At 45.6% G+C, this 27,721-nt stretch overlaps 1 protein-coding gene across 4 annotated transcripts in view; it reads left to right on the top strand.

Annotated features, from left to right (window-relative positions):
- Positions 1 to 24,712, top strand: part of LOC147097082 (cysteine/serine-rich nuclear protein 2-like) — a 70,480-nt gene extending 45,768 nt beyond the window's left edge. For 2 of the 4 annotated variants that reach the window (XM_085972884.1, XM_085972882.1), the window contains 3 exons: positions 1,333 to 1,592; positions 6,489 to 6,785; positions 12,372 to 24,712. In XM_085972884.1, the coding sequence (XP_085829010.1) occupies positions 1,333 to 1,592; positions 6,489 to 6,785; positions 12,372 to 13,352 (1,538 nt within the window). In that variant the 3' untranslated portion in view covers positions 13,353 to 24,712. The remainder of the gene's footprint in view (positions 1 to 1,332; positions 1,593 to 6,488; positions 6,786 to 12,371) is intronic. The other 2 variants (XR_015074480.1, XM_085972885.1) reach the window with 2 other exon arrangements.
- The last annotated feature ends 3,009 nt before the right edge of the window (positions 24,713 to 27,721 follow it).

Genomic DNA, 27,721 nt, shown 5'->3' with positions numbered 1-27,721 from the left:
GGAAGCTAATCGCACAGAATTCACAGCGACCTTGCCGCACAGACGAGTAGCTGCTGGGGGTCAGGAGCGGGCAACACAGCATTTGGATGGAAGGCTGGGAGGGATAAGCAGTTGCTTGCAAGGAGCTGACTGGCTTCTTTTTCAATTAGCTGAAGCTGGCCAGTAACTTAAGTGGCGTCTGACACTTCTGCAGCTTATGGCCTTCCCACAAGTTCTACAAAAACTGACCCATCACCTCCAGAAATTTGAATAACTAGCTTTAAACTGGTGGGGTCATATGTTTGTTTCCTGAATGTGGGATTGTTGGGAACCGTACTCTCATTAAACACAGTTTTCTGATCTGGGTGAAAGGCTCTGTTCAGTTTTAACCACATTTCACAGATGATTTCCCTTCGTCAGACACTCTGTTTTTCCACAAAGGGACAAGCCACTTTATTTTGATGTAATCCTTCCTTAGTGCTTGAAATGATTGATGGACCCTGAAGAACGAGTTGAGCAGATGCTGACCTTTGGGTTCATGATTGCTATTTGACAGAGTTTTTTCGCTCCATCATTTGGCGAATTTTAACGGCGGTGGACTTTTAATGATCAGTAACCCGCGTTCTCTTCACAGTAAAATCTACGTAACTTTAAGAAGTGATGGCACATAGCCTTGAAAGCGTGCCTGGATTACTGACTCTGCTGTTGAGGGCCTGTGTGACCTACCCTCACACTTCTTAAAAATACATTTCTGTAGCGCCTTTCATTTTAAAAACATTCTTTCATGGGATGTGGGCGTCGTTGGCAAGGCCAGCGTTTATTGCCCATCCCTAATTGCCCTCGAAGGTGGTGGTGAGCCGCCGCCTTGAACCGCTGCAGTCCGTGTGGTGAAGGTTCTCCCACAGTGCTGTTAGGGAGGGAGTTCCAGGATTTTGACCCAGCGACGATGAAGGATCGGCGGTATGTTTCCAAGTCAGGATGGTGTGTGACTTGGAGGGGAACTTGGAGGTGGTGGTGTTCCCACATGCCTGCTGCCCTTGTCCTTCTAGGTGGTAGAGGTCGCAGGTTTGGGATGTCCCAAAGCACTTTACAGCCAATGAAGTACCTTTTGAGGTGTAGTAACTGTCCTAATGTAGGAAACGCGGCAGGCAATTCCCACACAGCAAGGTCCCACAAGGGAATTTTAAAATACAGATTAGACTCTAATGAGTGCTCTGTAAGCAAGTACTTAACACTCTCTGTGCAGGCCTTCAAGTAATGTTCCTGTTAATGGGAACGTGCTCTGGTCCCGACTTGTTCTGGTCCCAGTGCAGTGCACGGTGATTGACTGACTACTTTTGAATTCCGTTTCAGCAACTTCAATCCTGAAGAAGCAGAAGCGGCTGAGAGCCAAGAACGTTCGCTTTGACCAGGTCACCGTCTACTACTTCACCCGCCGCCAGGGCTTCACCAGCGTGCCGAGCCAGGGTGGCAGCTCCCTGGGCATGGCCAGGCGCCACAACTGCATCCGCAGGTACACGCTGTGCGAGTTTGCGCAGGAGCAGGAGCACCTTCATCGGGAAATGCTCCGCGACCACCTGAAGGAGGAGAAACTCAACGTGCGCAAAATGAAGGTAACGGTCTTGGCCGCTCGGGGCTGGCGCTGGCGTTTGTGGGGGGAGGGGGGGGGGATTTCTCTCTCGCTCTTCCCTGTGATCCCTCCAATGTAAATTCCATCTGAATAACTTGCTATCCTTTTGAATTGAATGAAAGATAAATACAGGTCACCGGCAATTCTATACATTGTACCTAAATATAACTTTGGATCAAAAGGTGTCTAGCACCCCCCTCTCCCAGAAAGCTGAAGGTTCCTTCACCAAATATTTGGCAATGTCTTGAAGCTGAGTGACTCCAGGCAGCATGAAGCCTCGGCATCATTTACCTTCATTATTTGATGTTCAAACGGTGTGTTTAAATTGAATGCAAATGGAGATCGGGCGGGAAAGTGGAGTTGATGTAGAAGATCAGCCATGATCTTATTGAATGGCGGAGCAGGCTCGAGGGTCCAAATGTTCTGGGGCCTCAACTTTTTACAATTTATATAAATTACTTGGATGAAGGGCCCGAAGGTATGGTTGCTAAATTTGCTGATGACACAAAGATAGGTAGGAAAGTAAATTGTGAAGAGGACATGAGGCTACAAAGGGATATAGATAGGTTAAGTGAGTGGGCAAAGATCTGGCAAATGGAGTATAATGTGGGAAATTTGAAATTGTCCATTTTGGCAGGAAGAATAAAAAAGAAGCATATTATCTAAATGGTGAGAGATTGCAGAGCTCCGAGATGCAGAGGGATCTGGGTGTCCTAGTGCATGAATCGCAAAAGGTTAGTATGCAGGTACAGTAAGTAATTAGGAAAGCTAATAGAATGTTATTGTTTATTGCGAGGGGAATTGAATACAAAAGTAGGGAGGTTATGCTTCAGTTGTACAGGGCATTGGTGAGACCACACCTTGAGTATTGTGTGCAGTTTTGTTCGCCTTATCTGAGGAAGGATGTTCTTGCCATGGAAGGAGTTCAGCGAAGATTCACCAGACTGATACCTGGGATGGCAGGAATGACGTATGAGGAGAGATTGGGTCGATTGGGCTTATATTCGCTGGCGTTTAGAAGAATGAGAGGGGATCTCATTGAAACTTATAAAATTCTAACCGGACTAGACAGACTAGATGCAGGAAGGATGTTCCCGATTGCGGGGGGTTCCAGAACCAGGGGTCACAGTCTAAGGATAAGGGGTAGGCCATTTAGGACAGAGATGAGGAGGAATTTCTTCACCCAGAGTGGTGAACCTGTGAAATTCTCTACCACAGAAGGCAGTGGAGGCCAATTCATTAAATATATTCAAGAAGGAGTTAGATATATTTCTTAAGGCTAAAGGGATCAAGGGATATGGGGAGAAAGCAGGGACAGGGTACTGAATTTGGATGATCAGCCATGATCTCATGAAATGGCGGAACAGGCTCGAGGGGCCGAATGGCCTACTCCTGCTCCTATCTTCTATGTTTCTATGTAAGTGGGCAAAATGGCACCACTCCCTCTAGCTACTCGCTATGACCGAGTTGTGAGGCTGTGGAATGCACTTCCAGGGTTAGTGGTTGAGTCCAAAATGATATCAACATTTAGATTGGATAGGTGCTTGAAGGAAAGGGGGATAAAGGGATATGGGGACAGGGTGGATAAACGCGATTCGGACTATTTGCTTGTGTGGAGGGTTGCAGCTTCCATGTGTCCCTCTGAATGAACTGTCCTTCAAAATTGCTTGTCACCGTTAGCCTCCTAAGTGCATCCATCTGCAGATCTTTTCCAGAAATGAACTTCACTGAGATTCAGCCCAGGGTGAATCGCAACATCCTCCCAAAAAAAGAGAAAAAGCCCTTCTCTCGGCTCCTCCAGCTCCCAGATACTGCTACGGGCTTCTCTCGAACCGTGTTTGCCCTATATATAGTTTTGCTGTGAGGGGAATGAAAGGTCCCGGGATGGTGGAGTGAGACGTAACTGTATGTTGCTGGAGTTCTGGCAGATACTCACGTTTCTGATTCACGGTTGATTTCACCAGTAAGATGTAAGTGATTTTAGGACACTGAGTACTGCAGCAATCCAGTTCTATAATGAGGCTGCAGATACCAAGCACCAGAGTCGAGCATCAAACAGGAGACTTTTGGATATTTTTCAGTGAGAACTTGGCAAGTCTGCTGCTCGTTTTGCCTTGTCTCTTCATAATTGATTAAAGACCTGACTGTTCTTTTCAATAGTGTTGCTATGTGTACTGAACAAAATGTTACAATTGCACGTAGCAGATTGAACAGTGGTGATCACTCGGGTCATTTTGTGTAATAACTGGAGGAGCTGAGCACATTGTCACATTACAATGCCTCAATCTCACTTTCTCATGTACTTTCCCATTTCTACATGCTCTGTGTCCCTTTATAAAAAAAAAAAAAAAAAATGATTCTTGCTCTTTGATATCCTTCTACAAAGTTTGAAGAGCCATTATCTGTCAGTACCTTGGGAACGAATGAATTTTGGCAGCTTCTGTTTGTAAGCATGTCTGAGACTCCCAGTGTCTGGTAGGATCATCTCCGTCCGTTAAGGTTCTCCAAATCTTAACAGCACTTCTCAAATCCGCATCGTCTCGGATTACCAAATCTTGGTTCCCCCCACACACACTGTTTCCGCTTGACACAAGCCTTCCCCATATCCCTCCATTCCCTCGGAGGGTTGAACTCCCCCACTCCTCTTCGAAATAGTCCCATGGGATCGTTTACGTCCACCCGCGAGGGCGGATGGGGCCTCGGTTTGACGTCTCATAAGGTGCCGGCGTGAACAGAGAGGAAGAGAGCCAGCTTGAACTGAGAGGGAAGGGGGTAGGAAAGAGTGGCAGCTGAATTGAGGGGTGGGGAAGAATGCCAGTTTGAATGTTGTGGAGGCGGGAAATAGAATAAGAGGCCCAGCTTAAACTGGGAGTGTTTGGGAAGGAGTGTGTCTGGAGTGGGTACAGTGCCTCTGAACTGTGGCGCACGGGCGGGGGTTGGGTGCGGTCTTGGAGTTGGTTTTAGATTTCCTTCCACTGGGAGAAAGAAGTTTTAAGATGTAAAGAAAAGCAATTAATTCCAAAATGGTAAATAGCAAGTAGTTTTCAATAACATTCAGCAAATGTTTTTAAAAAAAAATAAAAAATAAAAAAAAAATGTTTATTGTAGACCCTAAAATACTGGAGAATGCACCAAATTGTGTCAGAAACCAAGGAGAGCATTCTTGCAGAATCCCTTGGGAAATAAATGTTGTGTCTTCGACATTTGTATTCCCCCTACAGCCTGGTGTGTACTAATGTGTTTTTTCTCCTCCAATACTGGTGAAGAATGTTGGCTAAACCTGGAGCCTAAGGTCCAACCCAGTGTCACGATTTGTGTCACAGGCTGGTGATCAAGGCTGTTCTTGAGTTGTCAGCTTTTTGGAGGGCTGGGTCAGATTTTGCCAGCTTTCCAGGTTGCTGTGGATATATTCCCGCAGGAGAGTTTTTGTTTTGTAGGCGCTGTAACTTCGCCTCTGCCTTCTTGCTTTCCATCCTAAACTTGAATGAACTGGATGGACCTCTGTGTTAGGATGAAGTGCTTTTGAATTTTGGAGGCCTGAATGGTTGCAAAGTCAAAGATGGAGGCCTGCCGAGTCAGGGTGCAGTGTGTGCATCCGTAGAATGGTAGGCGAGGCAGATAGATCTTCTTCCTGCCCCTCCCTCGCCAATAGATTCATTGTTCGACCCCAAGGCGATAATACTAATATCTGCCGACAGATGGCGCCCTCAGTAGAGAGGACTCGGTCTCTATCACTTTCTTCTCCACGTTTTTACTGGAGGTTTGAGTCTTCAACCACTCTGTCTCGTGGCCTATCCCAAGAAAAGAAAGACAGACTTGCATTCCTGTAGCGCCTTTCATGACCACCGGATGTCTCAAAGCGCTTTACAGCCAATGAAGTACTTTTTGAAGTGGAGTCACTTGTGATGTGGGAAACATGGCAGCCAACAGCAAGCTCCCACAAACAGCAATGTGATAATGACCGGATAATCTGTTTTTAATGTTGATTGAGGGATAAATATTGGCTGGGACACCTCCCCTGCTCCTCTTCGAAATAGTGCCGTGGGATCTTTTATGCCTACCTGAGAGCAGACGGGGCCTCGGTTTAACATCTCATCCAAAAGACAACACCCCAGACAGCGCGGCGCTCCCTCCGTGCCGCCCCTCCGGCGGCGTGGCGCTACCTCCGTGCCGCCCTTCCGGCGGCGCTCCCTCCGTGCCGACCCTCTCTGGAGTGGGACTTGAGCCCACAACCTTCTGACTCAGGCAAGTGTGCTACCCACTGAGCCACAGCTGGCACACCAAGAATTGCCACACCTCTCCCTTAGAAAGAGCCCAGTGCTGCAGCACTACAGTTACTGATCTCCAGCAGCAATTAGTTCAGTGAATTTGCTGGATAATGGACACCATAGCAGTATGAACGCATTGGGCAGTGCACTGGGTTGCCAACCCTTCAGGATTGTCCGGGAGTCTCCAGGAATTGAAGATTCATCTCCAGGACAACCCAGGAGAAAAATCACCAGGGCATTATCATATTCTTTCAATACTTTGGATTTATTAGTTCTAAAAATGTGAGAGTTGGGCAAGAAAAGGTTGTTTGACGGCAAAGAATCATCCGATCGGGTAGCCAAGAGTCTGCTTGCTTTCCAGTTGGCCGTGGGACGGCGTGACGCCGTGAGAATGGACATGTTGCCCGACCGATGGCGGGCGTGTGAGGCGGGGCAGTTGCAGGGAGGAGGTCATGTGGTGATAACCTCCAGGAATTCATCCAGTGAGAGTTGGCGACCCCAGCAGTGCAGGATGATGTGGCGGTCTTACACCAGCCCGTACAATGATGTAGGTCTCTGTATTTGTACCACAGATAGCTGAGCGTAAACCAGTCCACTCTCTTTCTCAACAGTTGACCAAGAACGGTACAGTTGAGTCGGAGGAAGCCAATGTACTCACCATTGATGACGTTTCTGACGATGACATTGATGTGGACAGTATTGAGGTAGATGACTATTTCTTTTTACAACCACTATCCACAAAAAGGCGAAGAGCTTTATTACGTGCATCGGGCGTCAACAGGATTGATACAGAGGAAAAACATGAGCTGCGAGCCATTCGCTCGTCCAGGGAGGAATGCGGGTGCGACTGTAGGTTTTACTGTGATCCTGAAGTGTGCCCCTGTAGCAAAGCGGGAATCAAATGCCAGGTAAGGTCAAAGTTTATGGCCAATAGAAATGACTATTATACAACTCCAGGAGATCCATTCAGCTTTTGTTTTATGTAAACCTTTGTGTTGAGAAGAGTGTGATATAATATGGCTGATGCTGATTGTCCAAATAATACATTCTGAAGACTGCAGCACACATTTAAAATCCTTGTCTGGAAGGGGGCCTTCGTGGCTGCACATTGTTTAACACCCGTGTTCACCTAAACATTAGCAGAACAAAAATCCCTTTGGTTGTGCTAATATTTGGGGTGTACCCCATAAATAATACTTCCACGGTGGAATCGCTTGTCCTCTGTGGAATTCTCCCCCAATCTTTCTTTGCAGCAATCACAATTTCTAATTCTCTCCTCTTCTGAAGACGCTGTGGCCCAAACTCGATGGAAATGCAAATCTGGCGTGCTGTAGAGCGGGCTGCCGATTCGCCGTCGGTTTTTGCGGCGCTAGCGGCGACCAATTTCACCCCCCGCTGGCTCTCGCTGGGGTTCCAGTTCTGGTAGCTCGGGTAGCTGGCGCACTTGGCTTCTGAGAGTCTAGACGGCGAGTGTTGGCAGCCTTTTTCACCATGCCAAGCGAGCCTGATCCTAATCTCAGCTGACGCCCGCGCAGTTGGGGTTTCCAGCAGGGCCCGCTGAATAGTGATCAGGAGTCCTGGCTATTTTTTCCTCCGCTCCTTGGCCAGGGAACACAATAGCCAATTGTAGCATTCCACCACTGCTATTGTGGCTATGATCTGCTTAGCACAGACCTGGGATATAATAAAACGTTTAATAAATTCCACAGAAGAATTTAACTGAGCAACAATTGTTGAAAAGAATTGACTATTGTAAACTGGCGGTTTAGGCCACTCTCGGCCTCGCTTAGATTATAGAGTTATACAGCACAGAAAGAGGCCCTTCGGCCCATCGTGTCTGCGCCGGCCATCAAGCCCTGTCTATTCTAATCCCATTTTCCAGCACTTGGTCCGTAGCCTTGTATGCTGTGGCGTTTCAAGTGCTCATCTAAATGCTTCTTGAATGTTGTGAGGGTTCCTGCCTCTACCACCCTTTCAGGCAGTGAGTTCCAGATTCCAACCACCCTCTGGGTGAAAAAGTTTTTCCTCAAATCCCCTCTAAACCTCCTGCCCCTTACCTTGAAACTATGCCCCCTGGTTATTGACCCCTCTACTAAGGGGAAAAGTTCCTTTCTATCTACCCTATCTATGCCCCTCATAATTTTGTACATCTCAATCAGGTCCCCCCTCAGCCTTCTCTGCTCCAAGGGGAAAAAAAACCCAGCCTGTCCAGTCTCTCTTCATAGCTGAAGCGCTCCAGCCCAGGTAACATCCTGGTGAATCTCCTCTGCACCCTCTCCAATGCAATCACATCCCTCCTATAGTGTGGCGACCAGAACTGCGCACAGTATTCCAGCTGTGGCCTAACTAGCGTTTTGTACAGCTCCATCATAACCTCCCTGCTTTTATATTCTATGCCTCGGCAATGAAGGCAAGTATCCCATAAGCCTTTTTAACCACCATATCTACCTGTCCTGCTGCCTTCAGGGATCTATGTACATGTACACCGAGGTCCCTCTGACCCTCTCTCCTTCCTAGGCTCCGACCATCCATTGTGTATTCCCGTGCCTTGTTAGTCCTCCCAAAATGCATCACCTCACACTTTTCAGGGTTAAATTCCATTGGCCACTGTTCTGCCCATCTGACCAACCCATCTATATTGTCCTGTTGAAGATTGAAGACTTCATTTTTAAATCTCCAGCATTAACACTAGACAAAAAGGGACATGAGTTCAATTAGAACATAAAAATATAAGAAGTAGGAGTAGGCCATACGGCCCCTCGAGCCTGCTCCGCCATTCAATAAGATCATGGCTGATCATCGACCTCAACTCCACTTTCCTGCTCGATCTCCATATCCCTTAATTCCCCTAGAGCCTTGAATATACTCAAAGACTCAGCATCCACAGCCCTCTGGGGGCAGAGAATTCCAAAGATTCACAACCCTCTGAGTGAAGAAATTCCTCCTCATCTCGGTATTAAATGGCCGACCCCTTATCCTGAGACTATGCCCCCTAGTTCTAGACACTCCAGCCAGGGGAAACAACCTCTCCGCATCTACCCTGTCAATCCCCTTCAGAATCTTGTCTGTTTCAATGAGATCACCTCTCATTCTTCTAAACTCCAGAGAGTGAGTACAGGCCCATTCTACACAATCTCTCCTCATAGGACAGCCCTCTCATCCCAGGAATCAATCTAGTGAACCTTCGCTGCACCGCCTCCAAGGCAAGTATATCCTTCCTTAGATAAGGAGACCAAAACTGTGCCCAGTACTCCAGGTGTGGTCTCACCAAGGCCCTGTACAATTGGAGCAAGAGTTCCTCACTCTTATACTCCAACCCCCTTGCAATAAAGGCCAACATGCCATTTGCCTTCCTTATTGCTTGCTGTACCTGCATGCTAGCTTTCTGTGTTTCTTGCACGAGGACACCCAAATCTCTCTGAACACCAACATCTGAAAGTTGCTCACCATTTCAAAAATATTCTGTTTTTCTATTCTTCCTACTAAGGTGAATAACCTCACATTTCCCTACATTATACTCCATCTGCCACCTTACTGCCCACTCACTTAGTCTATATATATCCCTTTGCAGACTTTGTGTTCTCCTCACAGCTTACTGTCCCACCTAGCTTTGTATCATCAGCAAACTTGGATACATTACACTCGGTCCCTTCATCTAGGTCATTAATATATTCTGGCTTTACATCTGACTATGGGTAGTCTGAAGTAATATCCAAGCAGCCCCTCATTATATATTGAGGCCATACAGCCACCAGAGTGGCACTGTTGGCAGATCTGGGCTTTGCTGTCAGTAACCACAGTCTAAACACCGTCCATTCCCACTGCCCGCTGTGCCTAGTAAAAATTGACTAGCTCTGGTTCCAATCTTGGTGCTCGGAGTACAATTAGACAAAGTACTTCCAGCTATGAACCGGGGTTCAGTGGCCCTTGTTCATACTTCCATCGCATCTACCACCCTACATAAACATGAGCTCATCCAAAACTCGGCTGCCCGTGTCCTAACTCGCACCAAGTCCCGTTCACCCATCACCCCCTGTGCTCGCTGACCTACATTGGCTCCCGGTCAGGCAACGCCTCGATTTTAAAATTCTCATCCTTGTTTTCAAATCCCTCCATGGCCTCGCCCCTCCCTATCTCTCTAACCTCCTCCATCCCTACAAGCCTTTGAGATCTCGGCGCTCCTCCAATTCTGCCCTCTTGCGCATCCCCGATTTTAATCACTCCCCCATTGGTGGCCGTGCCTTCAGCTGCCTGGGTCCTAAACTCTGGAATTCCCTCCCTAAACCTCTCCGCCTCTCTCATCCTTTAAGACATTCCTTAAAACCTACCTCTTTGACCAAGCTTTTGGTCACCTGTCCTACCATCTCCTTATGTGACTCGGTGTCAATTTTGTTTGATAATCGCTCCTGTGAAGCGCTTTGGGATGTTTTACTATGTTAAAGGTGTTATATAAATGCAAGTTGTTGTTGTGCCCCAACTTTAACCCCATGTGATGGCTGATAGCACACTGCAGCCGATAATGAATTTGAATCACCAGCTCTGTTGGACTGTGGACAAGCTATGGTCCTTCAGTCAGTAGTGAATGTTATCACGGGTTGGCCTGAGACTGGGTGTGGAGATGCTGTTGGCTGCACTTGCAATGTCTTCTGAGGTGAGCTCATACCCGGTCAGGGAAAGTGACTTCAGAAACAACGCACTTGAGGTTTTTAAAAGGTGATTTTTTTTTTAAGATTTGAGATTAATCAGCTGTCGGCTGCATGGTTAGAGGTAATGTTACTTCATTAAGTACATCGGGTTGTAATTGGCGCTCCATCAAACAGACTTCTTTAAATGATTAAAACCAGTGATAGGAATAGTGTAGGTGACATGAATCAGTCATGAAATAATACTGAGTGGCCTGCGGGTGGCGCTGTCCAGGGAGAGTATAAATGCACGGGCCCAGCTTGCGCAGGACATTCTTAACAGGAACTAGTGAAGGACACAACTAGACCTCCATGTTGTAAAACAGTTGATTAAAGCTTTGTTTAACGCTTAGATCAAGTGCCTCGTAGTTTTCTTATGTCAATAGGTGTCCTCATAAATGTGCTGAATATTGCTGCTTGTAGCTAATTGTGTAAAATAAACTCTAAATGGGTGAGAGGGGCTGTAGGAAATGTTCAACTCATCATCTTTGTACAAACTATTTTCAAAACCGGTCCTTGGGCAAGACACTATCTCCCTTGACCCTTCAAATATAGGTGTTCTCCTAATACCTTCATTCCCTCCTTCCTAGATTGAAATTAGGCCAACTTGAGCATTACATTAAGTGCCCACAAAAGCTTGACCCTTTGACTGGAGCTGCTTGCCTCAGCCCCAGCGCAGCTAATTGCATAACTTTGCAATGAGATCTGCACGCGCAGTTAAAGAGTGATGAAAAGCAAACTTCAGGTCAATCCGGGCTCTGCGTTGGGCCAAGAGGCTGCCAGCAAACATTGGGACACTTCTCCTCCTGGCAGGTGGCAGCTGGATGACCTCCAGCAGTAGCGTATCCATGGCCGCCCAAAGTTGGTACTACCTTTCTAGCTGTAACATTGATCTAAATATCTACTTGGCTGCCCAGCCATTATAGGATTTGAGGAGAACCCAGGGTAATGTACAGACGTCTTGTGTCGTGGGTGAGGTTTCCTGCTTGGAGGATGCCATCCTGGACTAAATGTCATGTCTCCGAACCCTGCTGGAACCCCCAACTTCTGGTGCTCAGGAGTGGTGATGATTGGAGTGACCAGTTGCTCCACGTTTAACTATATTGCTAGGCAGCATATGAGGTGCTGGCTGCCGCTAACTTTTGGATGTGAGCGGGTAAACATCTCCGATTGTAAGTTATCCAAATGCCCATGAAAAAAGAAAGACTTGCATTTCTTTCACGACCCCAGGATGTCCCAAAGCGCTTTACAGCCAATTAAGTACTATTTGAAGTGTAGTCACTGTTGCAATGTAGGAAACGCAGCAGCCAATTTGCGCACAGCAAGCTCCCACAAACAGCAATGGGATAATGACCAGATAATCTGTTTTTAGTGATGTTGGTTGAGGGATAAATATTGGCCAGGACACCGGGGAGAATTCCACTGCTCTTCTTCGAAATAGTGCCGTGGGATCTTTTACATCCACCCGAGAGAGCAGACGGGGCCTTGGTTTAACATCTCATCTGAAAGACCGCACCTCCGACAGTGCAACAGCACTGCACTGGAGTGTCGGCCTAGATTTTTGTGCTCAAGTGTCTGGAGTGGGGCTTGAACCCACAACCCTCTGACTAAGAGGCGAGAGTGCTGCCCACTGAGCCACGGCTGACTCGCTGAGTAATGCAGATTATTGTGGTTGTCCATGGGCTGGTCCCCCCCCCCCCCCCCCCCCCCTGCCAAGTTGAGGCAGGTTATCTGTGGGGTGATGGTATACCAATAGAACAAGTCACAAAATTGTCCTCTGGACTATATTAACATCAATCTCTTCTCCTTAAGGTGGACAGGATGTCCTTCCCCTGTGGGTGCTCCAAAGATGGCTGTGCCAATGCGGTTGGACGGATTGAATTTAACCCTATCCGTGTACGGACTCATTACTTGCACACTATCATGAAACTGGAACTGGAGAACAAACAGCAGGACCATCACCTGCAGCCGTTGCCTGCTGTGTCCCATTGCTCCAATGAGGGACACACGGAGGTACAAGACTACCAGGAATTTACTGCAGAAAATTATGACTTGGAGAATGAAACTGCGGTTATGCACTTACAGTCTGCTGAAGAGATGGACAGGAAAAAGGAGGAAGAGGATGATTTAACCAGTTCTAGTGTAACCATGGATACCAGTGTAGAAAGCCTAGAAGTCTGTATATTAGGAGATGCAGTGGCTGGACCTGATGAGGCCTGTGAAGGCCTAGCAACACCTGTTGTGATCCAAGCAGAAGTGACTCCTGTTTCCCCCGTGTTGTGTTTTGCTGACAGTGCTGTTCAGGATAACTCGATGCCTGAGGAACAGACCTATTTAAGCAACTCCACAGTGTTATATTATCAAATAGACCAGAGCTGTGCTGTAGATGTGAACTGCAGTGATAGGGAGGCCAATTATGTGGAAGCAGGATTAGAATCCAATTACACAAAGGAAAATACTGTAGAAAACGTAATTGCTGCTACCAATAGCTCCTTGGCACCTTACGTGCCTGTCACACAGCACTTTTCTGAAAACACAGGGACCTCTCAATATTGTGATGTACAATTTCCCTCAATCGAAGATGGCGATTCTTCAGTAAATGATGGTACTAATGTGTGCACTGAAAATCCTAAGCAGGAGTTCCAGTTGCATTCAAAGCTTCAAGATGGCTGCCCCAGGGCCTCTGATGGTGACCTTTGTGTGCCTGAGCTGACTGTGGAGAATGTGTCTTCCCAGTCTGAAGGTCAGAGGTCCCCAGAGGAAGCCCCTGCAGCCAACCCAGTAACTATGTAATGCATTTCTGCAGCTAGTTTGCACAATTGCCTGTAGCTTTTTGCTGATTTAAATGTCTATTTATTTAGGATGTTTTTGTAGTAAAACGCAAAAATTTTTTAAAAAATCTTGTAGCTGAAGACTGAAGTTAGGGCTAAACAAAAAAGGCGAAAGATTTATATGATCTGAGGGGGAAAAAAATCACATCTTTCTGGCTATGGACCTACTTGACAAAGGAGTTGGAGGTTGGAAATAATTTTAGACCGCAACAGCTCAATCTTTAGTTTTTGGGGCAAAACCAATGTTAACATTTTAGTCTTTTGTTTTTAAAAAAAAAACTAAATGTTTTAATTTTTTTTAAACTATAACTGCCCCTTTGCCGCACAAACACATGCACAATACAGCAGTGGTTCACATCTGTGGAGGGAATCTTTCCGACTCCATTTTGTGTTGTCAGTATTTTAAAGCCTTTAACCCTGACTCCATCAGCGCAATCTCTAGTATTCCTGTGGTATTGCATACCCTGTGTAGCTGGTGGCTTCAGATAGAGGCTGCATTGTTCTCGGCTCCGAGGCAGATTGAGTAATTTGAGTAGATGTTTCCCCAAAGGGGAAATCTTGCAAGGCAAAAACTGGCAGCTCTAAATATGGGGCCAATTTGGGGTTGTCCAAAGTAGCTGGAGTTGTGTGTCCTGTAGTAACAGTGAATGGTTTGCTTTTCATAATTAATCCTGGCTATGGTTATTCTCATGTCGAATACACCACCAATCACTCCAGGCTTTACAGAGGTTGGTCCCTACACAAATCACCTTGTTTCCACACTGCGTGCAGATTAAAGGGGCATTGTCTTTATGAAAAATATTTGGCAATATTTTGTGGGAGGGAGGGAACAGCCACTAATATCAAATGTTGTATAAGTGCCGTAATGTGTTTTGACATAATTTGTCATGGTGTGTATTTGGTGACGGTTTCTTTGTTTGTGAACCTTTTTCATAGAGATAGTGCCCCCTTTGAATTGGGTTTAGGCTTTTAGTTGCACAGAACCTAGATACATATCCGCATAAGTGCCGCATTCCTCCTTACGGGTCTGCTTTAGTGAAAAGTCTAAATCACAATATACAAAGTACTTTAAACCTATTCTCACTGAGTGGGGCTGGGGGGGCGTTGCTGACGATGTTCATATCACGTGCTTTATCACTTTTTTTTTCTGTCACTTCCTATTGGAAAGAAATAATCATTTGCGCATTCCTCAAACTGTGAAAATTCTGTAACCAGTATCTTTGCAGTATGTCGAATCTAAGCCTGTGTGTAACAGGTTACAATCCACTTTTGGGTTCAGGTGGCCTTGTCAACCACTCGGGGTTCAAGTTGTTGCCTTGTGCAACGCGCGCATTTGTGAATGTGGGCGATGATTATTGGGCCTGGCTGTTTGTCAAAACAGCACCTTATGTAGGAGAGCCTGTTCCTGCAGCCCCTTCTCCGTCTATCGGAGACAGCCGTCGTCCTTACCCATATAAAAGTAAAATCCAATCGGCCTCATGATAAAACCGGAGAAGGAAGTGTTCATTTACTCACCCTCTTGTAGGTGTGTGTGTTTTAAGAAAAGGCAGAAGATTGTGCGTGGATTTGGTGGCTGAGAGTTTGAGCACTGCGATAAAATGCCTGAGGGGTACGGGAGGTTCGCTGGAAGAGGCCCGTTTTCCACAGGGAGGGGGAAATCTGTGTGGGGATGAGGGAGAGAGAATCCTCCCTACCCTGCACACTTGTGCCTCTCCGTACCCAGGTTGCCATGGTAACAGTGGGAAGCCTTGAGTAGGTTGCTCACCCAAGGAAAAAAAGAAGAAAGTTGCCCCCAAATCTTTTCTCTTGAAGTAGAAAATACTTTACCACCTGACCCTGGACTGCATACATTGGTGATGATATTTACAAATAACTCCTTGATATCTGTAGCATTCCTATTTTGCATATTAGCTGTAATGTTTTAACTGTTCTGTACAACTTCTCTCTCTCCTGGGCCTGGGCTGTCTGAACATGAATCAGCCTTTCCCTGTGATGCGCTATCAATTACTGAGAAAGACTGGAAGTTAAGAGTAACAAACAGGCTTTTATTAGCTAAAGAACGAAGGCATGCCTCTAGTGGTCGACCGGTCCTGAATGCCTGGGGAACTGCAGAGCAGCCGCCTTTATACCAGGGCATATGGGTGGAGCCAGCTGAGGTATGCACAGACAGGTACAACAATGGGCAAGAGTGAACAACAGTGAAGTGAACAACAGTGGTTTACCACACCCTGCTCTTCCCCCCATCCCCCAAAACAAGACTATTTATATATATTTTTTTAAAATTAGGCTGGTGAGTAACCAGAGGCAAAGTAATACCAACATTTCAGAAATGTAATCTCTAACCATTCGGTAAGGAACGTGAAGGTTGCAGCTGAGGGAGCTGAGCTCGCTGCAGTCCGACAAGTCACACCTTTAAAATAAGCCGGGGTTTGATGCTATCCTCACAGAAGCAAAAAAATTGAAGTAATGCTCTGGATTTACCATTTGCATTTCTAGGAGCTCTCTCCTCTTCGTCACTTCATTTCAAGGATGAAAAGCCCACGGTTCTCCGGTCTTTGCTCATAGCTCTGTCCTCAGCCTTGTGGCTCTCCTCTACACCGCCTCCAGCACATGAATATCTCCCTGGTTTCTCGGTGACTGAAACAAGACACAGATGTGGACTGACCAGAGGCCTGTACAATTTGGTCACCACTTTCTCTGACTCTTGTCTCTCTGGTTCAGCATTCAGTTCTGACGAAGGGTCATCAACCTGAAACGTTAACTCTGTTTCTCTCTCCACAGATGCTGCCTGACCTGCTGAGTGTCTCCAGCATTTTCTGTTTTTACTCGTTACATTATTGACGGCTGCTTTGCAGTGGCTGCATGTGTTGAGCACTGAGTCTCCTCAAACCACTCGATCGCTTTCAACTTCACCCGTAGCTATTTCAACACTATTCACGGGGTATGATTCCTCTCTCTGCATTACTTCACACTTATCAGTCTTGAATTTCATTTGCCACTTATCCACCCATTCATATTTTATCACACCCATTTGTAGGTCCTTGGTGCCTTTTCAAATTCAACTGCTCCCACCCCAGTTGGGTGTCGTCTACGGATTTGACCAGTTTGCACTGAATTCCGGAATCCAGGTTGTTGTTGTGAATTAGGAGCGGGGATCCCAACACTGGTCCCCGGGGCACTGGATTCAGCACTCTCCACCCCTACCTCCAACCCTGACGTCACTTCCTTAACGAGTACTGGCTGCGTCCTACCCTTAAAACCAATTGCTTACCCATTCCTCGGTTTTATCTTAATCACCATCACTAAGTTTAAGTAGCTGCCTTTCATGTGAAACTTTGCCAATGGCTTTTGGGAAGCCTTTGTATAACTGGTTCTAACCCAGGATAGTGTGTGTGTACTAAATTGATGTTCAGCTCCAAAAACTGGCTATGCTTCAGGCGGGTCCACCAAACTGGAAATTAACATGGGCACTAGAAATCCCTCACCCCCAGAACTCTTGAGATTGCTTCTCACACACTTTGCACTATCCTGGATACAGAAACAAATGTAAACTCTTTAATCTCGTCCGACTTTGATGCCTGTGAAACACAAATTTGATAGAAGTGTGAGGCGACAGAACAACGTGTTAAGTTTGGTTTAGTAAGTGGTCACTTTTATATTTTAAAAAAATCACTGCAGAGCAAGAGTGATCTGAGACTAACATTGTTTTTAAATTCAGCCTGGGGTAGAACCAGAAACGCACCATTTATTAAAAAAAAAGTAATTTATCTTGATTTTTCCGGTTTTAAAGTGGGCAATGCAGTTGCTTCAATCTGTCTGCTGGGCAGTGCTTCTGTCTGTGTCTGACTTGCTTTCTTCTGTGAAATGTCTTTTATTTCAGGAGATTGGCCCGTTGATATCTTGTAAATGTAATTTCTCAATTATTTTTACCCTCACACAACCCTATTTCAAAGCAGTTGGTTTCCAAGGTGGCCATTTTGTGCTTTCTCATCAGAATTGGGGGTTGGCAACCTTTTTAAAAATTGGATTTTAATGGTTTTTGTTTTTTTGTGCGAATGATCAGCGAGTGTGCCCGGGCATACATTTTTAAAGTGACCTGTCTATACAGAAATACGGACTAACGTTGCCGTCACAAGTAATAAAATGGCCCTTTCTCCCCACCTTGTTACCCCGGAACAAGCTATTGCCCTAATGACCTACTAATTTATAGCAAAGATTAGAATTAATCTGCATTATGATTCAATATGTTCCATATTCATTTTAAACAGCTATTTAAAGGTTTTCATTTTTTTAAATGCAGTATGTTGCTTCGCGCTCTGCCCTAGCTATCTTTTTAAAAAAGATACCGTTTCATTTAATAAAATATGGACTTCCTCTCCTCCCGACTCGCGCACCTTCCCCAGACTGCTCTCTGGGCAGTTGCATGGTGTATGAGAGCAGTCTGAGATACCAGGGTTCATCAGCCTGCAACACTGGGCTTTGAGGTGCTCATGTGCTGCCACTGAGTCACCTGTGATGCACCCCTTTACAGAGAGATCCGCCTCCTGATGCCAGGACAGTTTGAGACATTGGGTGGTGTAGAGGGGTTAAACGCACAGACCCTTCACTACGGGATTGATGGTGTTTATCTCCTCTCTGCCGGCTTTAAGGGCTGTATGTGACATTAGTTTGACTAATTTTAGCCCAATTCTAATGGGTGCAAACACACAGCACAAACCTGCCCAGAAAGGATTGTACTGCATGCTTGAAAGGGCTGTCATCTTCTGATGATTCCAGAACTGGATAAGGGGCAGGGCTAATGGCCAGTTTTGCTGTCTATCATTTATATAAAAAAAAAAAAAAAAATCCTGGATGTTTTATCCAACCCCTCCCAAATGTGGCGTATACTTCAGAAGAAATGTTCAGTGTAAACAGAGTCACACATGATCCTGTTTAATTATTATTTTAAATTACTGACTCTTGAGGGAGGTGCCCTGAAGTTAACCACATGTGTGGTGTCCAACCCACCAGTGATTGTCAACTTTTTTGAAAAGCACTTTGGAAAACCAGACTGATGCGTGGGTAGCAAGTTTATTTATTTCAATATTTGTGATTTTGGTGAATTAAGTATCAAAACGTGTCTTTTTTTTAAACTTGACATGTCCAGAAGTCACTTGCTGATCACCAGCAAGAACGGCCCCACTGTCAGGAAATATTAGAAACAGCTGAGAGTGGGGCTCTGTCTTAAGCGTAGTGAATATAACTAGGATAATCTTTTTTTAAATTGCTTGTGTGAACACATGATCGTGTTTGAAGCTGAACAGGTGCCATGTTTGTGAGGGGAAATGTGTGAATTGAGTGCAGCTAAATATAGCCAAGGAGCCACATAGCCTTGAAAATCAGATGAAGAGCAGACTTTTGCTGTCTGGTTTACAAGTTGGGGAAGGAGGGGGAGGATGACGACAGCTGGGTGAAAAATAAACCTGGCTGGCCAAAAAAAGGACAGGGTGGAGCCTAAGGCCTAGTCTCATTTGAAGGCCATTGGCTTATGTGGGAAAATTGGAAAATGTCACACTGGTGCAGTTCTGAGGCTGGAATTAAAGTATCTTGTTGGGATTCAGTTGAGGAATTTTGATCCTGTATTTAAATCTCTGTTGGACCTAATTTGGGAGTGCTTGATACGAATACCTGGTGCTCAAAAGTGCAAAATGTTCTATTCTCCAGCACTGGGCATTCACAAAGGTCCAAGAACACACTTCCCGTGATTAATGAATGTTGTTGTATTGCCCTTTTAAACAAATGATGATGTAAAAGAAAAAAGGAAATTTGTGTAATATGGTTTTCTGTCACTATTGCACTTTGTAAGTGGCCTTGTGACCAGATTAGTGCAAATGGTTCTGTATATAATGGAATGTTTCCCACTGCTGCCCCCTTAAGGGGGGAAATAATATTACAACCTTTCTTCATGCTGCAGTGAAAGTCATTGTGAGATGCAAAAAAAAAACCTTTTTGTAGCCTGGAAGTCTTTAAGGAGATGACCAAAAAAAAAAAGATGTGACGGCAAGTAATTGAGTCTGCAAGTTCACGAGCCTCATTGTGCCGCAACACAGTTTGAAATTCCTTCTGCATTAACTTGAAGCCACTTTGTTTTTGCACTGCACGACATCCAAAATGAATCCCCAGATACCCCCGACATTGCACAGCCGTTGAAACCCCTGTTTTCCTTTTCTGAATCGCGTTTGTTGTACATCATGACTCAAAAAACTTGGTGGCTGATCTGAGGTATCTAGAAACGTTGCTTCCTGGTCACACAACAGCTGCACCAGTTTCTAACTGGGGCGGGGCCAGGAGTCTGCGGAAGTGTTTTATTTTTAGTGGCTGTGTAGAGAAAGTTGACGCGTCGCTCAGAACACTGCATTCTCATCGCCTCTGGGACTTTTTAATGCAAAAAATTGCGCTACTTGGGGCAGCAAGCGTAGAACTACGCTGTAACGTAGAACTCTGTAGAATATTGTACCATGCCAGATTGCCTGACTTAAATCCAAGGAGCTTTGCACCAGAAGCAGCTGTAAAGCAAGTGTATAAATTGCTAACATCGTTTTTTTTTTAACAATCTTCCACATTGTACCAGTTGCTTATATGTAGAGAACAAAACGAAAATGCACCAACGTGCGATTTATACACCATATATTACAGTAAACTCAGCGTAAAAACCTGCAGGCTGCAGGGGCCAAGAGGAGAGGGTGTTGGGTTTCGGGGGCTGGATGTGGCCTTACTGGAAGTCGCCCCTCCTTTTCAAATGTTCCTGAAATGAGTTGCTTCAAAGTATGTGTTTTAATGCCAGCTGTCACTATGTGACTGTCTGCAAGCTACTGTATTGGGGGAGACGTAAATTGACGACAAGCCTGTAATAATGCAGGACGGGCATCTGCAGAATGCTTATAAACCAACCAACAAGAATTGATGTGTTATGTGAACAAATGGAAACTGGTTCATAGCAGAGTTGCTTCTTTCTGACTGTTCTGCCTTGTTATTCTGTGTTGGTTGTAATCCTTCTCCTGTTTCTCTTTCCCTCCCTCTACCCACCCACACTTTGCCTTCCAATCGTATCCAGGCATGAAAGCGCACAAACACCTCTGCACCATTTCCATTGCAATGCATCAGTTGTGTCGCTAAATTGTTGTTTTGACGCAAATTGCAACGTTGAGTTCAGCGGCTCGCAAACACTGCAAAACCTTTCTTTGAAATAAAGGCTCTCACCCTTTGAACCACTCTCGCAAAGTTGACTTTCTCCGACATGAGTCCGGTTTCTGTTGTGTGACAATGTTACTGACTAGGTTCCATAATTAAACAAGGCGCAAAGCAAAAGAAGGCAGATTACCCAGCACCTCAACTCGCTGATATGGGCCCTGCTCCCCTTCAGTGAAAAGTCCCTTGTCTTCTTACTGTGGTTAGCTCTGTCTTTCTCTTCCCTGCTTTTGAGTTAGACAGTTGTGGCTTCAAGTCCCACGCCAGAGCCTTGAGCACATACTCTAGGCTGCCGCTCCCACTGAGGGAGTGCTGCACTGTTGGAGGTGTCGTCTTTCGGATGAGACGTTAAACCGAGGACCCCCCCCCCCGTCTTCCCCCGCAGGTGGACGTAAACGATCCTATGGCACTACTTCCCAGAAGAGTAGGGGAGTTATCCCTGTACCCTGGCCAATATTTATTCCTGGACCAACATTTAAAAAAATTATCTGGTCATTATCACATTGCTGTTTGTGGGAGCTTGCTGTGCGCAAATTGACTGCCACGTTCCCTACATTATAGCAGTGACGACACTTTAAAAGTACTTAATTGCCTGTAAAGTGTTTTGAGACATCCTGAGGTCGCGCAAACCGCTATAGAAATGCAAGTCTTTCTAGTGCCATATGAGCCAACCAATTTCTTCCATTGCTTTATATCCAGCAGATCGTGTTCTAGGTCGGTTTCTTTTTCAAAGTCTCTTTCTCTGTGGATCGGTACTTAGCCTGACTTGGATCGGATAGATGTGAGGGGAGGAGTCTGCAATCCACCCCTACACCACGCGAGTATCCTGCTGGATATCAACCCACTAGTCCGAGGCTGGACCTCTGGTCTCCTGCTCACTGGAGCACTGTGGATAACCAACCATTTTAAATGGTGATTGTGCGAAGGGCTCCCTCGCGGCGACCAGTTTCGGGGCCATTGCTGTTTACCGTGCAGATAGAAATGTATGGCCATAGAAATGTATGGCCTTAGAAAAGGCCACTTTCAGCCATCGGGTCGGTCCCACTGATTTGGAATTGGGACCATAACTAATGCTGTCCAAGTTTGCAGAGGGCTACATACAAACACAAAGGGATGTGGGAAATTTGGTTGGTGTGTGGCAAATGTCATTTAATGTGGATAAATGTACAGTAATGAGATTAGGGAGGGGAAGGAAAAACAAACTGGGGGACTATAAATGAAATGACCCTGGGCACAACCCAGGAGAGGGATTGTGATTGGGAGCTCACTCGGTGTGCGACAGCAATAAGGAACGCGAACTGGATCTTTGGGTGTATAGCCAGAGGCACAGAGGACACATCCCAGGCGGGGGATAACGAGTCTGTACAAGGCACTGGCATAGCCACATTTGGAGGAGTGGGTATAATTACACCAAGCATACCCAGGCATTGGATGCATTGCAGAGAAAGGCAACCAAACTGATGACTGGGTGAAAAGTCTGGGATTATTTACTCTGGCGAAGAGAAGGCTCAGGGGAGAGATTAAGAGAATCAATAAATTGAACCCAAATAATGTGTGTGTGTGTCACAAACTCTAGAAACGGGGGACACGGGTGGAAGCTCAGAGGAGTGAAGGAGAACAAAGCATGTAGATTTAGTTACTTTCCACAAGGTGGTGAATATTTAGAACAGACTGCCCAGGGAGGCAGTCCCTGTGCGAACATTTAAGGGAGAATTGGAAAATATTTGTCGGGTGATTGACTGGGATTTGTTTTTGGGCCTAGCGAGCTGGGTTGCAGCATCTTTTCTGGTCCCATAATATCCCAATGTTCCTACATTTAGCCAACAATTAACATTTACATTAAACCAAACTGATTTAAAGCCTTGTTCTGCACCAAAGGCCTTGTGTTTAATAAAGACCCTAATGTCCTTAAATTTAAATGTTCTTTTTTCTCCTCCCTAGCTTATTTTCCAATCGATACCAAACTTGACATTCTTCACGTGCTCACGATTTGTTACAGAGGACTGCTGATGTGTTAGTCGGTCAGATCTTATTAAAGGTTAAAAGGCTGCATACCAAACCTGAGGCACTTGAGGATGGGGACAGTGCCAGCCAACATTCAAAGAGACGAAAAGCGGCACTCCTTGATTTTAAGTCTAAAAATACACAGCTTCTGAATTCCTTTGAATGATATCCTACAAGTGCTGACCTTTCAAACCACGCTCTGCAAAAATCTGTGTTTATGCCTCATTTAAATCTGCTTTTACTGTGTGAGTGCCACGGATTGATAGTGGAACGTGGGACGAGTTGCTAAGGAACTAATTCCTACACGGAAGCCATTTTGCAGATTGTTGTATGGTCCCTTTAAGAATGCATACAGTTAAGTCCAGTAAAGTTCTTGAGATTACTGGCGCTGTGGGACCAGTACCTCCCCTCCTCCGCTGCCTGGCTAGATTGAGTTTTATCTAAATTTTACACAGATGCTTAATAGTGTTGTCAAAAGGCTGCATAGCCACAGTGAAATGGATTTTTTTCCCTACACTCCAGTATTAAGTAATAAAACAAAATGAATTATCCAATCTTCATTTGAATTAAGCAACATAAGTAGCAGTGAAGCGAGAATTTAGAGTTTTAAACCCCCCCCCCCCCCCCCTGGATAATTTGAATGAAAGAACTTTGAATCGAGACAAGGAGAATGTATACAATCAGTAATTGCTTTGTGTTTCCAGTACCCCTTTCATAGCTGTCAATATTCAGTTACAAAAAAGAAAATCCTATTTTTGTTTTAAAAAGTGGCGGTCAGGGGAGAATGTTGTTCTCTGTTCCCTGGCCAATATTGGTCGAGGTATGTTATACCCGTCCTATCTCGCAGTAATGGGAGATATAAAAGCTAGCCAACGTCCCACGGTGTTGCTCACAGTAGGGCAGATGATGCACTGTTTTATAAGCACAGCCGCACTATTCCGTGCACTGCACAATGTATTATTCTGCTGCTAAACGTGCGGCTGTGTGTAATGTGGTGTGTCCCTTTAAGGGCCCACGGTGGAATTGTTGTGCCTTCCTGGGTCAATTCGAGACGGATTGCTCTTAGCAGGTCCTCGGGTCAATTGGAGGTCAGGAAGCTGAAGTGCGACTGACGCAGATGTAAATTTTTAAAATATATATTAAATGATATTGGTTGGCGTAAACCCGTTCTAATGAGATGCTACGATCGTATGCTGTATTTTGTAAATGCCCTTTATATTATTAAGGATGTGGAGCTCTCAGTCTATCAGTCGGTGTCTCAAACTCCTGCATGAACCTAACCCAAACCATACAACTCGAACTATCCTGTCGTCCTCCACACTAAAGATGATTTTCAAGGCTGGAAGTTCAGTGAGCCTGTCCATTGTTGGAGCGTTGACATCAGAAGCTCCTTGATTAGATTCGTGGCCGCTATCTGCGAGGCGGCAGGTAGGAACCTGCTTCCTACTCCAGAGAGAAAACCCTTTGGAATTCACTTGTGCCCCCCTGGTGCGTGTGAACTTTGGGGCTCACACCTGCACTTTTATTTCTCTTCAGTCTCACAAGGGCACTCCTCTCCATGTAAAATGGCTTAAAGGAGCCACATACTTGGTTTAAAAAAAAAATATATGGAAAGTTATTTTTTCCCCTTTCGGTTGGTCAACGTATGACGCAATTAAAGTGAAAGGGCGTAGCAAAAGTCACCTCATTATTTTGGCCTGCACGGCTCCCCTTACTCACCAGAATGGTAGTTTCTTTTAAGATAAAAGGGTGCGGCAGTCCAGGCTGCTGCTGCCAATGCTGCTGTGTGATTGGCTAACAAGGGGAATGCCCTTGCCCCCCAGGAGAGATGGGTAAGGTCTGTGCATGTGTATTTCTCCCCCAGTATGGTGGTGGGGGGGCTCCATCTGCCTTCAGGTGCAACTGTACCAATCTTTAGTTGACCCTTTCTGTACTGCAGAAGTACATTCAATGTAACATTCCACGTACATGTATAAACGAGTTCTTTGAGGACACCAAACCGTCTTTACTGTGAATTATTTTTTGTTAAATTAACCCAATGAATAAAATCTGCTGGCTGTATGTTAACCTGCAGCATCAAAAGTAATACGGTTCCTTGCTTCAGAAATCTCAGTTCTTTTTAAAAAAAATCCAGTTTACATCAAACTGAGCATAAGCTAAGCGATAGTCCCTTTTCACTTTGTGTCTGTGCATCTTGTGTCAAACTGTCAGGCGTCTTGAGCACGCCTCTCCATAGTTGTTCTTCTTTCAATATTCCCTCGGATTCTCTCCCCTCGTCCTGACAACAGTTGGGGGGGAATTTTCCAGCCCCAGCTAAAGGCAGAGTGTGATGGGCTTTCTTGTAGTCAGTTGATTTCATATATTCAGAATGATGCACGCGAGCTCCTGCCCCCTATTGGGCCTGGCACTGGGAGCTGGCCCAGCGGGAGGATGGGAACCTGTATGTCATCTTTAAAGAGCTGCTGCTGTTGCATTGTGAGAAAATTAAAGGTAAGTGGCTGCATATACGGGGGCAGAAATTTATAAAGATTGTACTGATGAAAGTAATTTAAAAAGCCTTTAAGAAGGCTATGTGACATAAAACATTAACTGTCACAATCCAATAAATCTGGGGGCAGTACATTGCTGATATTGCAGATAATAGAGACCGGACTGCATGGCGGTGGAGGCAAAACTGTGAGTGCGCTGGTAAACCTTCCCGACATGGCCAGTGCTGTTCCTTTGGTGTAGATTGGCTGCAGGGTTTCTCGCAGCAGATGGAACAAGTCTACAAGTGGCTCTATCCTGATCCAGAACCTGCAGAACCAATTTCCATGGTTACTGCCAGGGCTCTCGGCTATGGTTGGTGGCATCACAGCAGGTGCAGCCAAGGTAGTTGCAGAAACCTGGCCGCTTTTCTGTTTTTGCCCTCCTCCTCCTCCTGAGTCCACTGCGGCGAGCTGTAGTGATATCACTGCTGCACCAACTGAGATCATCACAGACCAGGCGTTGAACTGGCTCAGACGCGAGTGCATTCAGTCACTGCACCATTGGGAGTGGATTTATTAATCTAATGTTATTTGTGGTTGTTGCTATGCCATTTTCTGGCTCAGTGGGGCAAGCAGACCTCTACCTGTCATATTGGAGCCTGCCAGAGTGGCTCAGTGGGCCCTCTTTTATGAATGAGTGGCCAGTTTCTATTCAGTCTCCTCCCTCACCAAGTCGGGAATCACAAGGGAAAAGCCACATGTAGCACAGAGCATCAAAAAGACCAAAGCTTCCTCCTGCGTGTCCGGCTAGGACCACCCTATCTGTTAGGACATTGGCTTGTAGGGTTATCTGGAGCCAAGTGGGAAGAATTCCCGCCCCCACCATTACAGGGGCAGATCTACCCTAGTTGGTTAATCATGGACAGTGCCCTGGAGTACTACAGACCTACTTGGTAGGTGCTATTAGTTGCCCAGCAACCAGACCCTTTAAAAATGGTGATGGCTAGAGCATTGAAGTCAACGTGGAAGTCTACCAACCCCATTTTGAGGATGTTATTGGCTTGTCCAAGTTAAAATCAGCCCCTTTGTTTAAAGCATAAAGCCTTTGTTACGTGACTGTATGTGCCCAGTGGTGGAAGTTCTGCTGCCAGGTTATGTCTCCTGTGGGTTGATGGCCTGATTCTTTAATAGAATCACCTACTTGTACCCCACGCCCCATTTCTGATGTACCAAGATGATGGTGGGCGAGTCAACCTTGCCGGTCTTGTAAGTCTCCCAGATTTAGAACAGGGTGGAAATGACTTGGGCTTGCAATAGCTTGCTTGCGGATCTGCCTTCTTGTCGGCAAATCTAATTCACCTGTTAGCACAGAATAGTTACAGCACAAAGGGAGGCCATTCGGCCCATCGAGCCCCTGCCCAGCTCACTGCAAGAGCACTTCAGCTAGTCCCACTCCCCCACCCTTTCCCCACAGCCCTGCAAATTTTTTTTCCTTCAGGTACTGATCCAACTCCCTTTTGAAAGCCACAATTGAATCTGCCTCCACCCCCCCTTCCAGGCAGTGAATTCCAGATCCTAACCACTTGCTGTGTAAAAAAATTTGCCCTCATGTTATCTTTGGTTCTTCTGCCAATCACCTTAAATCTGTGTCCTCTGATTCTTGACCCTTCCGCCAATGGGAACAGTTTCTATCTACTCTGTCTGGACACTCCAATAATTTTGAACACCTCTATCAAATCTCCTCTCAACTTTCTCTGCTCTAAGGAAAACAACCCCAGCTTCTCCAGTCTATCCACGTAACTGAAGTCCCTCATCCCTGGAATCATTCTCGTAAATCTTTTCTGCACCCTCTCTAAGGCCTTCACATCCTTCCTAAAGTGCGGCACCCAGAATTGGACACAATACTCCAGTTGAGGCCAAACCAGTGTTTTATAAAGATTCATCATAACTTCCTTACTTTTGTACTCTAGGCCCCTATTTATGAAGCCCAGGATCCCGTATGCTTTTTTAACCACTTTCTCAACCTAACCTGCCCTTCCACGATTTGTGCACATATACCCCCAGGTCTCTCTGTTCATGCACCCCCTTTAGAATTTTACCCGTTAGTTTATATTTTCTCTCCTCATTCTTCCTACCAAAATGCATCACTTCGCACTTTTTTGCATTAAATTTCATCTGCCACGTGTCCACCCATTTCACCAGCCTGTCTGTCTTCTTGAAGTCTATCGCTATCCTCCTCACCGTTCACCTATACTTCCAAGTTTTGTCTCATCTGCAAATTTTGAAATTGTGCCCTGTACTCCCAAGTGCAAGTCATTAATATATATCAAGAAAAGCAGTGGTCCGAGTAACAACCCCTGCGGAACAACACTGTATACCTTCCTCCAGTCGAAAAACAACCGTTCACCACTACGCTCTGTTTCCTGTCACTTAGCCAATTTCGTATCCATGCTGCCACTGTCCCTTTTATTTACTTTGCTGGCAAGCCTATTATGTGGCACTTTGTCGAACGCCTTTTGGAAATCCATATACACATCAACCACATTGCCCTCATCAACCAACCCTCTCTATTACCTCATCAAAAAACTCAATCACGTTAGTTAAACACGATTTGCCTTTGTGGTAAACCACT

The sequence above is a fragment of the Somniosus microcephalus genome, chromosome 33, assembly GCF_052327205.1.
Source record: "Somniosus microcephalus isolate GS21.2 chromosome 33, FLI_Smic_1.0, whole genome shotgun sequence".
In the NCBI taxonomy this organism is placed as follows: Eukaryota; Metazoa; Chordata; class Chondrichthyes; order Squaliformes; family Somniosidae; genus Somniosus; species Somniosus microcephalus.
The sequence above is the reverse complement of the archived record's forward strand: the minus strand, read 5'-3'. Positions and strand labels throughout refer to the sequence as shown.